Raw genomic sequence first — 16374 nt, 5'->3', positions numbered from 1 at the left:
AAGGCCGCTAGATACTTTAAAGCCTCGAGTCTCGGGACTCGAGTTGACACACTCACCTGCAGCCCGCCCATGTGTATAAAGTCGATAGAAAACTTCTTGTGGCACAACAAGGCCGCTAGATACTTTAAAGCCTCGAAAGCTAGTCTCGAGTCTCGGGACTCGAGTTGACACACTCACCTGCAGCCCGCAAATGTGTATAAAGTCTATAGAAAACTTCTTGTGGCACAACAAGGCCGCTAGATACTTTAAAGCCTCGAAGGCTAGTCTCGAGTCTGGGGATTCGAGTTGACACACTCACCTGCAGCCCGCCCATGTGTATAAAGTCTATAGAAAACTTCTTGTGGTACAACAAGGCCGCTAGATACTTTAAAGCCTCAAAGGCTAGCCTCGAGTCTCGGGACTCTAGTTGACACACTCACCTGCAGCCCGCCCATGTGTATAAAGTCGATAGAAAACTTCTTGTGGCACAAAAGGCTGCCAGATACTTTTAAGGCCTTGAAGGCTAGTCTCGAGTCTCGGGACTCTAGTTGACACACTCACCTGCAGCCCGCCCATGTGTATAAAGTCGATAGACATCTTCTTGTGGCACAACAAGGCTGCCAGATACTTTTAAAGCCTCGAAGGCTAGTCTCGAGTCTCGGGACTCTAGTTGACACACTCACCTGCAGCCCGCCTATGTGTATAAAGTCGATAGAAAACTTCTTGTGGCACAAAAGGCTGCCAGATACTTTTAAAGCCTTGAAGGCTAGTCTCGAGTCTCGGGACTCTAGTTGACACACTCACCTGTAGCCCGCCCATGTGTATAAAGTCGATAGAAAACTTCTTGTGGCACAGCAAGGCTGCTAGATACTTTAAAGCCTCGAAGGCTAGTCTCGAGTCTCGGGACTCGCGCACGTTGAGGTAGCCGAGGATGAGCCCGAGCGCGTTTTGTGCGAACACGTGCGATAGGAACTGCAAAGAGACAAACAAGAATTAATGAACAGAAATATATGTATGTAAACACTAAATCAAAGATTTATTAAAGGATAAAACAGCAATCATTAATGTACACTCAAGGGCGTAAATATATATACATTCCCAAAGTTTCAAAAATATGTGTACGCTCTTACGCCTTAAGTAAAAAAGTCGTGTTCACATATTTTTGAGCCATTTGTCTGGATCGATATTTGTAGACTGTAGGTAATTTGAGTGTTAGGTATCGTGACAGCACGTGAATTAAAATTTAGGCATTTTGTCACAATTCCGTTTTGACGTCTAGGAATTTTGTTAAATGGGTATAACGAAATTAAGGTGCAATGAAAAATGAAAATACTCTTTTCAATAAAATAGGTTTAACAATTGAAATTTTCGCGTTTTGAACCGGGTCTTTCGCGAAATTTGCCGGTTATAAATATGTTTATAATATAATATTTATAGGTACCTCTTGGTATTCGCCCATGGGTGTGAGGTATCGCAGTATGAGCATCTGTTTGGTGGCGTCCGTGGGCGGGTGGATTTGAATATTTCCTGTAATACAATAGAAGAATATTAATATTGTATAGCATATGTACTTTACTTTACTCCGTTGGCTCAGCGACCCAAAATGAGACTTGGCCTGGGGCGTCCAATAGGACGTCTTCTTGCTGGGCGGCCCAGGTATGCTCTTTTCACGTTCCGATCCTCATCCATTCTCCCAACATGGCCCAACCAACGGAGTCTGTGAGCTTTAGTCTCTCCCATAATGTTAGGTTCAGCCACTAGGTCTTCAATCTCATGGTTCCTAAGGACTGTCCAGCTTCCATCCGGTCTTATTTTGGGGCCCAGTATCTTACGGAGGTTAGCATATGTCAGAGTCATTTATTTATAATATTATAAATATTAGATTGTTCAGTTATTTAGGCATTATTCAATTGCAATATTTAAAATATAATAATAATTAAAATATTAAGATAGATACAATATCACGACAGCGGGCGCGGCGGGGGGGACATCATGCCACTGCCGCAGTGCAAGGGGGATGCTGCATGTGTCACACTACAGTATGTACCTATAACGTAAGTCTCCATCTCCGCCCAGCTGGAGTTGGACTCGGTCTCGTGGCTGGGCGGCGGCGCGGCGGGGGGGACATCATGCCACTGCCGCAGTGCAAGGGGGATGCTGCATGTGTCACACTACAGTATGTACCTATAACGTAAGTCTCCATCTCCGCCCAGCTGGAGTTGGACTCGGTCTCGTGGCTGGGCGGCGGCGCGGCGGGGGGGACATCATGCCACTGCCGCAGTGCAAGGGGGATGCTGCATGTGTCACACTACAGTATGTACCTATAACGTAAGTCTCCATCTCCGCCCAGCTGGAGTTGGACTCGGTCTCGTGGCTGGGCGGCGGCGCGGCGGGGGGGACATCATGCCACTGCCGCAGTGCAAGGGGGATGCTGCATGTGTCACACTACAGTATGTACCTATAACGTAAGTCTCCATCTCCGCCCAGCTGGAGTTGGACTCGGTCTCGTGGCTGGGCGGCGGCGCGGCGGGGGGGACATCATGCCACTGCCGCAGTGCAAGGGGGATGCTGCATGTGTCACACTACAGTATGTACCTATAACGTAAGTCTCCATCTCCGCCCAGCTGGAGTTGGACTCGGTCTCGTGGCTGGGCGGCGGCGCGGCGGGGGGGACATCATGCCACTGCCGCAGTGCAAGGGGGATGCTGCATGTGTCACACTACAGTATGTACCTATAACGTAAGTCTCCATCTCCGCCCAGCTGGAGTTGGACTCGGTCTCGTGGCTGGGCGGCGGCGCGGCGGGGGGGACATCATGCCACTGCCGCAGTGCAAGGGGGATGCTGCATGTGTCACACTACAGTATGTACCTATAACGTAAGTCTCCATCTCCGCCCAGCTGGAGTTGGACTCGGTCTCGTGGCTGGGCGGCGGCGCGGCGGGGGGGACATCATGCCACTGCCGCAGTGCAAGGGGGATGCTGCATGTGTCACACTACAGTATGTACCTATAACGTAAGTCTCCATCTCCGCCCAGCTGGAGTTGGACTCGGTCTCGTGGCTGGGCGGCGGCGCGGCGGGGGGGACATCATGCCACTGCCGCAGTGCAAGGGGGATGCTGCATGTGTCACACTACAGTATGTACCTATAACGTAAGTCTCCATCTCCGCCCAGCTGGAGTTGGACTCGGTCTCGTGGCTGGGCGGCGGCGCGGCGGGGGGGACATCATGCCACTGCCGCAGTGCAAGGGGGATGCTGCATGTGTCACACTACAGTATGTACCTATAACGTAAGTCTCCATCTCCGCCCAGCTGGAGTTGGACTCGGTCTCGTGGCTGGGCGGCGGCGCGAGCGGCGGCGGGCGCGGCGGGGGGGACATCATGCCACTGCCGCAGTGCAAGGGGGATGCTGCATGTGTCACACTACAGTATGTACCTATAACGTAAGTCTCCATCTCCGCCCAGCTGGAGTTGGACTCGGTCTCGTGGCTGGGCGGCGGCGCGAGCGGCGGCGGGCGCGGCGGGGGGGACATCATGCCACTGCCGCAGTGCAAGGGGGATGCTGCATGTGTCACACTACAGTATGTACCTATAACGTAAGTCTCCATCTCCGCCCAGCTGGAGTTGGACTCGGTCTCGTGGCTGGGCGGCGGCGCGGCGGGGGGGACATCATGCCACTGCCGCAGTGCAAGGGGGATGCTGCATGTGTCACACTACAGTATGTACCTATAACGTAAGTCTCCATCTCCGCCCAGCTGGAGTTGGACTCGGTCTCGTGGCTGGGCGGCGGCGCGGCGGGGGGGACATCATGCCACTGCCGCAGTGCAAGGGGGATGCTGCATGTGTCACACTACAGTATGTACCTATAACGTAAGTCTCCATCTCCGCCCAGCTGGAGTTGGACTCGGTCTCGTGGCTGGGCGGCGGCGCGAGCGGCGGCGGGCGCGGCGGGGGGGACATCATGCCACTGCCGCAGTGCAAGGGGGATGCTGCATGTGTCACACTACAGTATGTACCTATAACGTAAGTCTCCATCTCCGCCCAGCTGGAGTTGGACTCGGTCTCGTGGCTGGGCGGCGGCGCGAGCGGCGGCGGGCGCGGCGGGGGGGACATCATGCCACTGCCGCAGTGCAAGGGGGATGCTGCATGTGTCACACTACAGTATGTACCTATAACGTAAGTCTCCATCTCCGCCCAGCTGGAGTTGGACTCGGTCTCGTGGCTGGGCGGCGGCGCGAGCGGCGGCGGGCGCGGCGGGGGGGACATCATGCCACTGCCGCAGTGCAAGGGGGATGACGCATTTGCTGAAAAATAAACACGAAAAATACAATATCGTATTATCGTATGGCCTTTTAATCAAATCGTAGCTACATGTCAAACGTTTATTTGAAAGATCTTCCTAGTAATCCAAAAGACAATTTTATTGTAGGTTAAATCTCGAATTTGACTACTGTCATACGTTTTTGGCCGGTTTTTGACCTACTTTTTGGTTTTTTGAAGCCGACTAAAATGATCAACATTAAGTTGCATATTTTTTTCATGATCTAAAAAACAAATTAATTTTAAACATCTTACAGTTACAATTCTTAACAGGTGTGGAAGGGTCGGCCGGCGACAGCGGCTCCATGTCCACGTCGCCGCCTCCGCCGGAGTCTTTTTCCCGGTCTGAAAACAATAGGGATGATGACACATGTAGAATTTAATAACTAAGGCTTAGAATGCACTGCGGTTTTTTTTAAAGCGGTTCCGCAACCGCAAAAAATTTAACGTGCGGCATGCTTTATAAGCGCACGCACTTAAAGACTGAAACCGCAAGAAATTAGACTGAAACCGCAAGGAAAAAAACGCTGGAACCGATGGAACACCGGAAATGATAAAAATACTTTTGTAAACCTTAACATTATTTTATTAAAAAATATTTAAAATGTTGAAAATTTTTGAGCGGTTGAAACGCTCATAATTTTTGGCGCGAATTCGACAGAGCGTGATGACGTCACACGTTGGGCGGACCAACTGACGTTTGCTACTAATGACACTAATCTGTCGAACGCGTGACGTCACGTGGCGTTTCGAGCGTTTCGCTCACTAGCTTTTCGCGGGCAAATTTTTGTACTTTTTATTTATAATTTTAAGTAATTAAATGGTATTTAAAAACGGAAATGCATTTGTAACATGATATAACGGTAACAAACATCCGAATAAAACATATTTCGTTCAAATATAAACTTCATGCATGAAGCTAATTGTCGCACCTGTCACCGTGGTGACATTGGGGCCTGGCCGTGGCAAAATGGCGGGACAACGCGAGGAAGTGTGTTACCTTTCTTGCCGGGCTTGTCGCTGGGCCCGTTGCACTTGACGTCGCACTGTCGCTTCTTGTCGAAGCGCGCGAAGTGTCGCGTCTGACTCGGCGGCGTCGTGTTTTGGTTGCTTTGCTGAAACAACATTTTAATTAATTTTGTATCATGCAGAAACGTCTGCGAACGATAATCATTAACCAATAAATAAATTTATCTATATGTTTTTTTTTATATTATTATTTATTAAGAAACAAACAGTCTTATAAAACAGATGAGTATTTAAAGTAACATTTTTCTAGCAATAGACCTATAGTTTCCTATATGTAAACGACTATTAATAAAAACTTATTACTAAGTAAAAATGACATGCAATACATGCATATTGTACATATAGTCCGACAAGAAATTGTAGAAAATTAATAAGAAGAAGGTGGCAACAATTTAGTACGGAGTTTTTTTTTTTTTGTTCAATTTTATTTAATTTCTACCATTTCATGCCGCACCACATGTGTGACGAGAAATATGATGAAATCGTAAATTTACAATCGGATATTTTTATTTCAAAGAAGAATAAGCTAATTTCTTAAACAATTTCAATGAGCTGCTAAATATGTCCACGTTTTGGCACTTTTCATTGTACAACCTACATGTTATTAACTATTTAATTGAATTTATACACTGTATTAACTGTATATGTTATTAACTAATTGAATTTATACACTGTATTAACTGTATATGTTATTAACTAATTGAATTTATACACTGTATTAACTGCATATGTTATTAACTAATTGAATTTATACACTGTATTAACTGCATATATTATTAACTAATTGAATTTATACACTGTATTAACTGCATATATTATTAACTAATTGAATTTATACACTGTATTAACTGTATATGTTATTCACTAATTACAATACAATACAATACTATCATTCATTAATAAAATTAAAATTTTACACGTCATAGTAATTTACAATGCTATTCTAAATTACATTATTATTCACATACATTAAATTATTAAAATTACCATGCATTATTATAAATTCGGTACACAATTGTTAACCAAATGTTTATTATATATAATATTATAATGTTTTAAAACTACAAACTACAGAAGCGCGCAATTCGTGTAGTCGCCGGTGTCAAATGGGACCACCCTGCCAAAGAACTGTTCACTAGTAACAAAATACTAACGCTACCCTGCCTTTATATCCTAGAGGTAGCTAAACAGGTAAGGTTTAATTACGAACAGTTCCAGTCTAACGCTGCGGAACCCAAATACAACTTAAGGCGCCGCCACGAACTTCGTCCACCCCGCACACGGCTGGCTAAATCTAAAAAATGTCTGCACACAATTGGCCCTAAAATCTATAACCGAGTCTCTGAAGACATAAAAACTGCGAATAGCTACAATTCTTTCGTACTCAAACTTAAAAAATACCTAGTCTCTGCTGCCTTCTACTCGTTAAACGAATTCTTCTGATAGGAATAGACTTATAATAATTGAATTTATACACTTAAATAATTGAATTTATACACTGTATTAACTGCATATATTATTAACTAATTGAATTTATACACTGTATTAACAGTATATGTTATTAACTAATTGAATTTATACACTGTATTAACTGCATATGTTATTAACTAATTGAATTTATACACTGTATTAACTGTATATGTTATTAACTAATTGAATTTATACACTGTATTAACTGTATATGTTATTAACTAATTGGATTTATACACTGTATTAACTGTATATGTTATTAAACCTAACTACGAAGCCTAAGAGCAAATACCAACCTTTTCCTCTTGGTTCTTATTCCTCAACACGTGCAGCCGGCGCAGCATGAGCGGCACCAACATCGCGTTGATATCCCTGCAACATAACATTACTTATTAGTTGCTCCACATTTATGTATTACTAGCTTTTGCCCGCGACTTCGTCTGCGCGGACTTAGTAACAGCAGCTAAAGTAAGTATAGCGCCTGGAAAAATTTTCATAGCAATTATTCAATTTGAGCATATTATGCACACAAATTAGCAGACACTTCATTAATTATCTCAATTTCACCCCGTTATTTTCTTAAGGGATGATTTTCGGGATAAAAACTATCCTATGTCCTTCTCAGGGACTCAACCTATCTCTATGCCAAATTTCATCTAAATCGACTCAGCGGTTTAAGCGTAAAGAGGGAACACACAGACAGACAGACAGACTTTCGCATTTATAATATTAGTATGGATTAACCATAGAGACTATACATCTCTGTTATATGTCTGATTGTTATATTGTGTCAATTGTGTGGGTTGTGTTGTTATGTTGTAGAAAAGAGAATTGAGTAAACACGGTGGCTAAAAAATAAATGCATTCCCTTTGCCAGGCACGTTTTGGGATTATACTGAGCCACTTTTACTATGGGACTAACCCCGAAATTGCGTTTGCCTGCCCAAGTTTGCCCGAAGCGAGGAGTTTCGCACCCCTGGTAATACATTTGAATATACACTGATTTAAACTGTCACGATTTTTACTCATTATTAATACACAATGACGGGACCTAATCGCGTAAAATAAGTTTTTAATTTACCTCCGACGTTTCGGGGACGTGGTCTCAGAGAAGACTGGCTAAAGTTGACATCAACATCTTCTAGGTGCGCGAGTTTTTCGAACTACCCGCACTTGGTCTTGTTTATTAACTTGAACGTTTTGCGCACTAGGGATGTCACCGTCATTGTCATTTGAATATATGTCATGCACACAATATCAATATTACTATAGTGCGACTAGTCAGGAATGATTAAACTAAGAAAATTGTATGTCACAATTTGTTACATTTACACTTCATTAAATTATTTTATGCTACACAAACTTACAAAGTACAAAATATAGGTCGTGGCCATGACGTGTCAATCGATTCGTTTTTAACTTATATGGGGCATTTTCTATGAAAAGGGACCTTATTGTCGATGGCTCTTACGCCGCACAGCGTCGCGCGGCATTGTATTTATATCGGAGCATCGTTTATAATGGTGTAAGCGCCATTGACAATAACGTCCCTTTTTATAGAAAATATGGATAATATAGATAATATGGATAATATGGTCGTAGTAGACCGCGGGCCAGGAACAGATTTCCATGACGAATCGCCTCCCGGGCGAAAACTCGTATAGTGGTTAACGGCTATGTATGATGAACCCTCGTGAACGTCAGCTGCCGCTCCGTTGGTGGATTGAGGAATGGCAGCAAATAAAGTCTATAAAATTTTTTTGTCATCGCCTCCCGCTTGATACTTTGTCAGATGATAGTTTAGATGCTATTGTGAATAAACAAAATCGTCAGCCGATTGTATCGCTGTGGAAAGACCGTCAGCTGGTCACATGAACATGTAAAAAAAATATTTTCAATATTTGATACTTTGTCAGATGATAGTTTAGAATTTTAGATGAATAAAACAAGTCGTCGTCAGCCTGTTGTATGGCGGTGGAAAGACCGTGTTACGCGTTTCGGTGGATGCCATTCCTCAACCCACCAACGGAGCGGCAGCTGACGATCACGAGGGTTCATCATACATAGCCGTCAACCGCTATACGAGTTTTCGCCCGAGAGGCGATGACTGACGAAATTTGCGCCTGGCTCGCGGTCTATAGGCTAGACTAGATTTTCAACCAACTTATACAGTGTGGAAAGAATGAATGGGCCAGGGAAAGTGCCTTAAAACCTTAAGTTAGCTCATTTTGCTCAAAGGAAACATTCTTTTATTTTTAAAAAGAAACAAAACTGCATTCGAAGATTTTTTGAAATTCGCTTGTTTCACCCGGGAATCGAACCGACTAAAAATTTAAAAAAAAATAAACGCTATTTTATTCTACTATTCGATACAGTTAATTTTAATGATAACAGTTCTCCAAGAAACATTAGGCAACTACAACTGTAACTGTAAATGCATTATCTAGAAATGTCTAAAACAAGAAAAAACCGGACAAGTGCGAGTCGGACTCGCGCACGAAGGGTTCCGTACCATTACGCAAAAACGGCAAAAAAATCATGTTTGTTGTATGGGAGCCCCACTTGAATATCTATTTTATTCTGTTTTTAGTATTTGTTGTTATAGCGGCAACAGAAATACATAATCTGTGAAAATTTCAACTGTCTAGCTATCACGGTTCATGAGATACAGCCTGGTGACAGACAGACGGACAGACGAGTCTTAGTAATAGGGTCCCGTTTTTACCCTTTAGGTACGGAACCCTAAAAACAACGATATAATAATACTAGCGACTCGCCCCGGCTTCACGCGGGCACAAAACCTTAACAAATTATACACCTAAACCTTCCAGAAGAATCACTATTGATAGGTGAAAACCACGTGAAAATCCGTTCAGTATTTCCTGAGTTTATCGCAAACATTATTTTAAGTTTATACATACACAAATTACACACAGTCAGACGCAGCGGGGGACTCTGTTTTATAAGGTGTAGTAATCTACATATGGGGCATTTTCTATGAAAAGGGACCTTATTGTCAATGGCGCTTACGCCGCACAGCATCGCGCGGCATTGTATTTATATCGGAGCATAGAGTAACTTATACTAGAGCGTTACTGTCATTGTAAATTTTGTAACCCCAGTCAATTCACTACCATCTGTCGACACACTTTAAAACTAAAAATGAAGATTTATAAAAATACGATAGAATGTATTTAAATATAGATAAATGATTTTTTTTATTTGCATTAATTATTTTTATGATTTTGACCCATGTTCTTTCACTGATATGCGTTAAAATTGTTAAATAACAAACGAAACCGTCAACGTCAACGTTTTTTCCTTAGACTGTATCCATCTATTACGGAGTTATATCTATCTTTGATCGGAGCATCGTTTATCGCGTAAGCGCCATCGACAATAAGGTCCCTTTTTATAGGAAATACCACATATATCGCCAAAAAGACCGGGTTTTATAATATATTTATTTATAGCCCGTGAAATCCAAAATGGAAATATAATATAATAATAACTGTGAAATTATTATTTTATCAAAACAGGAGAGTTGTAAAATTTGTGACATAATAATTTAATGCACTATTAAACATACAAGTTCAGTAACTAAATACAAAATGGCCGTTTTACGCCATTATATATAAATACCTCTACATCGCAAGGAAACTCAACATTCACACAACAACGCTTGAAGAATTCACAACGCTTGAAGAATTCACAACGCTTGAAGAATTCACAACGCTTGAAGAATTCACAACGCTTGAAGAATTCACAACGCTTGAAGAATTAAAAAATAAACAATGAAATACTTGAAGTTTTTGATACTGTGTCTGATAGTGTCTACAATGGCAGCGCCTCAGATGGAGGACTTGGAAGAAAGATTCGGTATTAAAAAAATACTGGGAGTTGTGAAGCGTTATTTGACCCCGCAAAAGGTAGCGAGTGTAATAAATACCGTGATGGCGTTGGTGCCGCCGGAGTCACAAGCGGCTGCAAGGCATGCAGTTAACGAGGAACTAGGACTATATGAATTGTATTAAATGTATTGTATTGTATACAATATACATGTACAGTACAATCATGATATATGGTGTTTAATATTATTTAGAAACAGTGCTACCCTGTGAGAGCATTACAAATTACAATATGCCGAAGGCAGTGAAAAATTTATTCGTCTTATTTGATTTTGCTACCATATTGTAAGATACTGAAGGTTGTGTAAAATTTATTCTTTTTTTTTTTGTTACCATATTGTTTTCGTGACTATCTTTAGAAGATTGCGTAAAATTTATTCTTTTTTTTTGTTACCATATTGTTTTCGTGACTATCTTTAGAAGATTGTGTAAAATTTATTCTTTTTTTTTGTTACCATATTATTTTCGTGACTATCTTTAGAAGATTGTGTAAAATTTATTCTTTTTTTTTGTTACCATATTGTTTCCATGATTATAGAAGAAGAATAGAAGATACTTAAAGCAGTGAAAAATTTATTGTTATTGTTTTTGTTACGATTGTTTTGGCAGTGTAACATTTACTGTTCTTTTTTTGTGTGTTATTGTGCTTTGGAAAATATATGATTTGAATATGAACTTGAAAATTATTTGTATTTTATTTTTGTTTGTATTTATGGGTATGGGCAAAGATAGATATAACTCCGTAATAGATGGATATATACAGTCTAAAGAAAAAACTTGCCTCGAAAATCAAGAAAATTTGATTCTCGATCAGATGGCGGCACTACCTTTGGCCTACTCTCGTATAGAAAGTATATCAGTGAAAGGACATGGGTCAAATCATATAAAAATAATTAATGCAAATAAAAAAACATCATTTATCCATATTTAAATACATTTTTTTATCGTATTATTATAAATCATCATTTTTAGTTTTAAAGTGTGTCGATAGATGGCAGTGAATTTACTGTGGCAAAGATAGATATAACTCCGTAATAGTTGGACACAGTCTAAGGAAAAAACGTGCCTCGAAAATCACGAAAATTTGATTCTCGATCAGATGGCGCTACTACCTTTGGCCTACTCTCGTAGGCCATAAATAAAGTAAATAAAAAAAATCATTTATTAGCAATAAAATGTCAATGGGGTAGGCAACTGTGAAAAGTTTGCATAGATGGCGCCATCATAGCTTGCCCCTTTTTCTAGCTGAATTCTATCTGATGTAGGTAGGGTGTACCATACAAAATAAAACACGTACCTAAAGTTAGTGGCGATCTCCTGCACCTCCATGGCGGCGGCGAGCAGCCCCGTGGCGTAGCACTGCAGCGGCTCCGTCGAGCTCGTCGCCCAGCCCACCAGCCGGTGGATCAGAGCGTCGTTGTCCTGCAAACAAACGTACACACAGATACTAACCTATATAAATAAACATGAATACACTAAAGTGTTTCAAACTAAAATATTCATGAAATAGGGTAGTAGAATTTCCCCAAATTATAACGCCATAAGTGATAGTATTATGAACATAACAAAAGTAAGCCTTAATTAGCAGGTGAAATGTAACTTTCGTTTTTCTATGACACAAGAGGTATACGATCACAAGAATTGCCAAATGGTAAGCTATTATTATAGCCCATGGACACCTGCAACACCAGGAGGGGTTGCAAGTGCATTGGTCTTTAAGATGGGAAAACGTTATTTTCTTGAAGGTTTGAAGATTAGTTTTGTAGAGACATGTAGTAATGACCTGGAACACGATGCTCATCTCGAGGCCAGGCATGAGGTCTAGGGTGTGTCGACAGGCTGCTACGTTGAGCTTGTGGACATCTCGGCCGGTGATGTTTTGTAGTAATGTAGTAATTACCTGGAACACGACACTCATCTCGAGGCCAGGCATGAGGTCTAGGGTGAGTCGACAGGCCGCTACGTTGAGCTTGTGGACATCTCGGCCGGTGATGTTTTGTAGTAATATAATTACCTGGAGCACGACGCTCATCTCGAGGCCAGGCATGAGGTCTAGGGTGAGTCGACAGGCCGCTACGTTGAGCTTGTGGACATCTCGGCCGGTGATGTTTTGTAGTAATGTAGTAATTACCTGGAACACGACACTCATCTCGAGGCCAGGCATGAGGTCTAGGGTGAGTCGACAGGCCGCTACGTTGAGCTTGTGGACATCTCGACCGGTGATGTTTTGGCGGGAGTAGTACGTGTCGCGCACGTAATCGTTGACTAGCTGTAACACAATGCATTCAAGTTATTGAGATGATTGAATAGTGTTGATATTTGGATGTTTAGTTATGACATACTGTTGACATTGATTTAGAAGTAAACACTTAAGATTTACTGTACAGTTTGTACAACAGAATTCCATTGATCACTTAATGGCAGAATTACATAATTTTGATAACCGCAAAAGCAAAGGTTCCAGCTTGGGCACAAAATGCTTTCGTATGACCAACTGTTCTCCTCTACCACCAATTCTCATGGAATTTTGTAAGCAAGTACAATAATTATTTGTAATTTTTTTGTCAGTTTATTTTTGGATTCTTTCAGTGGCAAATCCAGGGAGGTTCGCAGGGTCTACAGCTCACAGAGCCTCTTGTATCTAACTTTATCTCCATAATGATGCAATGTTTTTAGGGTTCCATACCCAAAAGGTAAAAACGGGACCCTATTACTAAGACTCCGATGTCTGTCTGTCCGTCTGTCACCAAGCTATATCTCATGAACCGTGATAGCTAGATAGTTGAAATTTTCACAGATGATGTATTTCTGTTGCCGCTATAACAACAAATACTAAAAACAGAATATAATAAATATTTAAATGGGGCCCCCATACAACAAACGTGATTTTTTTGCCCTTCTTTGCGTAATGGTACGGAACCCTACGTGCATGAGTCCGACTCGCTCTTGGCCAGTTTTTGTAGCCAAATGCCCCAAGTGGTCTCTAGTAACCTTATTGATGCCAATAGGAATGCCTGAGATGAGTTAGTTCAAGAGTGTAGTGTACCTTAGTCATGAAGGAGTCCTTCTTGAACATGACCTTAAGCGCATGTCCGAGCGCGCACTCCGGGTCTGTCCGAGACGGGTGCCTTTCATCAAAAGGATCAGGATCCTTCTTCATGAAATTCTCAGTCTCCGCTTCTATTATTTCTGCTATCCTGAAAAAACAAAATCTAAATTGAAAAACTGTAAGTGAGATGCCTACCTAACGAAAAGACCAATGACCAACAGTGTAAAGGAAGACATATAACATAGACCACAACCTCTCTCTCTCTCTCTTTTTAGCCTTTTTCTACCCTTTGGGTGCAGGCCTCCTTCATTTTGCGCCATTTGTCGCGGTTTTGTGCGACTTGGAGCCACTGTTTCCCCGCAGTCTTCTTGATGTCGTCGTCCCAACGCATCTGGGGTCTACTTTGAGGAAGCTCTTCCCCCCATGGTCGCCACTTGAGTAGTGGTATTTTGGGTTACCTACAGTATTTTTGGGTGCAGTTCTATACAATTTATTTTTTACAATAATAAAATTACAATGTCTGTTTAGTCCAACATACCATTGAGGTATGGAGTAATGCTTTTTTTTTGTAAAAGTAAGGTTAAGTACCTAATCACGGTTTGAACAGAATAAAAAAAATATTAATACAGATGGTATTTGATACAGTATGTAATTAGAAGAATATTCTAGATTTTTCTATACTTTAATTATACAATATGGTGTTATAATTAATATCTGCAATCTAATCAACAAGTTTTAACTTGTAAACTTGAAACATTACTTTTGAAAAAGTAGTGATTGAATATAGCTGAAAACTGGGGTTGTGGCTATGGTATGCTATGCTCATGAAGCATATGGAGCTCCATTTCAGTCATTTGGCGAACATGTGGCCAGCTAGAGCAGGGTACATGTCTCCGCGACCAAAAATAACAATCCACACGTTGATTTCAGTTTACAATGTGATGTGCCAATTTTGACGTTTGTCTCTGTGCTCCCTGAAGACGTCTTACCTCGTCAAAGTGGGAATCGGATCGTAGTTCGGCGTCAAGTGCTGCTCCTCCCATTGCTTCAGCAGCTCCGTGACTTCCTGGGCTGGAGCCGAATCCATTATTTTCCACTTGAACGTATCTAATTCACAAAATTATTAATTTATAACCTTGCTCACAACTGTCACGGACATGAAAAACGAAAACACTATTTGTCACACTTCCTTGTATACTGCGATTTGTGTAATTAATTTTTACATTATTTTATTTACAATTGTATAAAATTATATTTTATTTTACAAATAAATTTCGTTTTATCGTTATAACATAATCACAAACGCATTGTCTTTATACCGCGTACTTCTTTTTTTTCATATCCGAATGACCCTGGGACTAGGGCATTCTGCCTCCATTTATCACCAAAATGTTTTTTTAAGTGCGTAATTCAGTGTTACCAGGTGAGCGAAAGAGAATTATCGTATTTGAGTGTCAAAATCAAAGAATATAATACGTCAAAATTATCGTACTGATGAAAAAAATATCGTACGCCTATGAAAAAGGCACTACGTCTAAAATTTCTGCTAATTTTTGTATTCGTCATGTGTTTGTCTGTGATATTCATAACAATTATTTGTTTCTAGGTTTTCCCAACCACATACTCCCAAGAATATCGAACATTCTCCTCACGTGTGAAAGTCAAAAACCGGCATTGGCAAATTCACCCTGTGCAAAATTGCAGGCAGTAAAAGCCAGATAGGAAAAAAGAACTTGCAAAATAAGCTTACATGTCCAATGTATAATCAAAGAAAACGCAATTCTCTTCTAAATTTACAGGAAATTTCGACATTTTTGACACACTAAGGAGCCGAACCCCCAAAAGGTGCCTATTGCTGAGGGAAAGTATCATATTTTGCTTAAAATACTAGAGTTTTTGGGTGGCATCGTCCAAGGGTTGAAATTATCGTACTTTTGCGTACGATAATGCTTTTTGGAACGTACATCGTACCGGAGCCCAAATTATCGTACATGTACGACAATTATTGTACGCCTGGCAACACTAACGTAATTTCGTGTATAGAGTTTTATATAAGTAAAATCCGAAAAACGTCCCAGAAATGTCATTTCTATTTTGTAAAGTTGCCAGGAAAAACGATAAATCCACAATTTGTAGATTAATTCACGTTTGTTGTCAATAGGGTATTATTTTATTTATTTATCGTAAGGCAATTTTATTTTACACTGTACATTCAATACATTCATTAACTAGTTTATAATCTAAATCTAATAGGGTATTTGACTACTAAAGTACTAATCAAATCAGTTTCTTTTTTCCAACTGTCAAAACGATTTTCATCATCATCATCATATGTATTCATCAACAATACAGGATTGTGTTTGAAATTATGCACTTAGTTAACATTTAGAATTAATATAACAATAATCACATAAGGCATATAAGAAATCAATAACTTGTCATTGATACATAAAGCTGTTAAAACGGTTTCCTGTGCGCATCCTATGCACCCGTGCGTGAATTGTAAAAGCAAGGAAGACACACAAGTAGAAGTATAGCCTGGCAAACACAATATGTCAGGCAGTAAGTACCAGGAAAATAATACTCATCCCTTTCTTTTGGGTGCTAGTATAGGTACTAGCG

At 41.0% G+C, this 16374-nt stretch overlaps 1 protein-coding gene across 1 annotated transcript in view; it reads right to left on the bottom strand.

Moving 5' to 3' along the window:
• The window catches only part of LOC134752313 (protein mahjong), a 61990-nt gene extending 46851 nt beyond the window's left edge, over positions 1-15139 (bottom strand). Inside the window, exons 1-10 of the mRNA XM_063687983.1 lie at positions 14742-15139; positions 13750-13900; positions 12835-12972; positions 12001-12125; positions 7092-7167; positions 5297-5411; positions 4552-4641; positions 4146-4280; positions 1421-1506; positions 784-951 (exon numbers count right to left, since the gene is read on the bottom strand). Coding sequence (XP_063544053.1) covers positions 784-951; positions 1421-1506; positions 4146-4280; positions 4552-4641; positions 5297-5411; positions 7092-7167; positions 12001-12125; positions 12835-12972; positions 13750-13900; positions 14742-14839 — 1182 coding nt within the window. The 5' untranslated portion in view covers positions 14840-15139. The remainder of the gene's footprint in view (positions 1-783; positions 952-1420; positions 1507-4145; positions 4281-4551; positions 4642-5296; positions 5412-7091; positions 7168-12000; positions 12126-12834; positions 12973-13749; positions 13901-14741) is intronic.
• Between the last annotated feature and the right edge of the window lie 1235 nt (positions 15140-16374).

This window comes from Cydia strobilella, chromosome 24 (assembly GCF_947568885.1).
Source record: "Cydia strobilella chromosome 24, ilCydStro3.1, whole genome shotgun sequence".
NCBI lineage: Eukaryota > Metazoa > Arthropoda > Insecta > Lepidoptera > Tortricidae > Cydia > Cydia strobilella.
The sequence above is the reverse complement of the archived record's forward strand: the minus strand, read 5'-3'. Positions and strand labels throughout refer to the sequence as shown.